Below are 1,872 nucleotides of genomic sequence, written 5' to 3' on the forward strand. Positions count from 1 at the left end.
CACAGTCAGTGAAATAAAAAACAACAAACGCTTTGAATATCAAAAAGATTTGACGGATCTTTGGAAGTTTGGAGCAGTGTGTCGCGCGCATTAGGAGAGGATCCTTCAGGTCGCACAACATTATTAGAAATGAAGCATCAAAGGAGCCGACAAAACACATGGACGCACTTCAGCGGCTGTACACGCGGATGGATGCGAAGGACCAGCGCGATCCCGCGAGCCTGATGCTGCTGCGCGTAAATGGAGCGAAATAAAACTCATCTGTCAAAAGACAGCATCGACTATTTTAATAATAATAATAATAATAATAATAACAATAATAACAATAATAATAATAATAATAATAATAATAATTGAACATGTCCTGAAATCTGAATGTCTCAAAATAAAAGTAAAGCGCGTTTCCTTCAGATCGTCTCCTCCTTTCTTTCCGTCTCATTTCATTTTAAATCTCTGTGAAGAGAGCAGCCGTCAAACTCCACGTTTTTACCAGTAAAAGTAAGAGGGGTACGAAAAGGGAAACTCCGGAATAATTCCAAGGTAAAAGAATAAAAGGTGTCGCGTCCTCTCCGTCGCAGCTCGCGTTAATCCGAGGACGCACCAGCGCGCGCGGAGAGCCTCAGCCGCGCGCTTTAAGGACGGACAGGCGACCTGCTTCCCTCACAGTCCTTTTATTTTAGAGGCTTAAAGACAACTTTTAAGGGTCTACACGCAGGAGAGCCCCAGCTGGAGCAGCAAAGCTGAAACAAAGACCCCCAGAGGAGTCGAGAGGAACCGGAAGTTCCAAAGAGTTTGAAACTCACCTGCCCGTTCTTACAGAGGTCTGCCCACATGCTGGTTCCATCCCCTCCTCTCATCAGCACATGGTAGATGAAGAAGTATGTACCCGGGATGCTGCAGATGAACTTGCCTGAAATGCCATCATAGTTGTTGCCCAGGTTGGTGACCACGTCGTCAAACTTGAGGATCTCGTAGCCTTCGTGGGGGTTCTTCAGCCCGGCGTAGAAGGCCACCCGAGGCACCGTGTTGTAGGTGGCCGTGCTGATAGCTCCGTTACTCCCCAGACCCAAAATCCCAGTCCGCCCATGATCCCCTCTGTCGCCCGGAGGCCCAGCTGGCCCCGGTGGTCCCGGCTCTCCAGGCGGTCCGGGTGGTCCAGGTGGTCCGGGCTTCCCTGGCCTGCCGGGCTTCCCCTGTGGGCCCTGCAGTAAAGTGGAGGGTGGAAGAACGTTGCTGTGGTCCGTCAGCGCCTCGGCTTCAGCCTGCAGACCAGTGGAGCTCGTGCTGCTAGCCGCGGTCCCCTTGTTCAGGTAGGGGTCACACACCATCCGACAGGTGCCCAGCATCTCGTAGTGGCTGGCGTCGGTACCCACGGAGCTGACGAGCACAGGGATGAGCACCACCAGCACCAGGACCAGCATAACCCCCACAGCAGCCGCCACCAGGGTCTTCCTCCCGATGCTGAGTCGGGGAAGGGGCTGCGCTGCCAGCGTGGGTCTCCCGGGGGCGGAAATGGTGACTGCTTGGTGTGGGGAGCCTGTCACCGAGGAAAGGGACCCACAGATCCCAGGAAGAGTTGCACGAGGAGCGTCGAGTGTGTGAGGGTGAGACAGAGACCCACATGCACTTAATACAGCTCAGTGCTCCACTCAGTCATCCTGAAGTAGGCAGGCAGTCGAACAGACAGAAAAGACTTAAGGAAAGCCAAACACACACGGGGAGACATTCGGAGCGTACTTACAAACACATTGTGACTTGTGAGAAGAAGCAAGAAGGATGCAGAGCCCAAAGGAATGGAGTGAAAGACAGTGGGAAGGAGAGAGAGAGAGAGAACGAGAGAGAGAGAGAATAATGAGAGTGGGTGAGCGTCAG

The 1,872-nt window shown here is 52.8% G+C and overlaps 1 protein-coding gene across 1 annotated transcript in view; it reads right to left on the reverse strand.

Annotated features, from left to right (window-relative positions):
* LOC119421391 (C1q-related factor) overlaps positions 1–1,439 on the reverse strand; it is a 27,690-nt gene extending 26,251 nt beyond the window's left edge. The window contains exon 1 of the mRNA XM_037688757.1: positions 804–1,439. Coding sequence (XP_037544685.1) covers positions 804–1,421 — 618 coding nt within the window. The 5' untranslated portion in view covers positions 1,422–1,439. The remainder of the gene's footprint in view (positions 1–803) is intronic.
* Positions 1,440–1,872: the final 433 nt, after the last annotated feature.

Source organism: Nematolebias whitei, chromosome 15, assembly GCF_014905685.2.
Source record: "Nematolebias whitei isolate Nwh7 chromosome 15, NemWhi1, whole genome shotgun sequence".
NCBI lineage: Eukaryota > Metazoa > Chordata > Actinopteri > Cyprinodontiformes > Rivulidae > Nematolebias > Nematolebias whitei.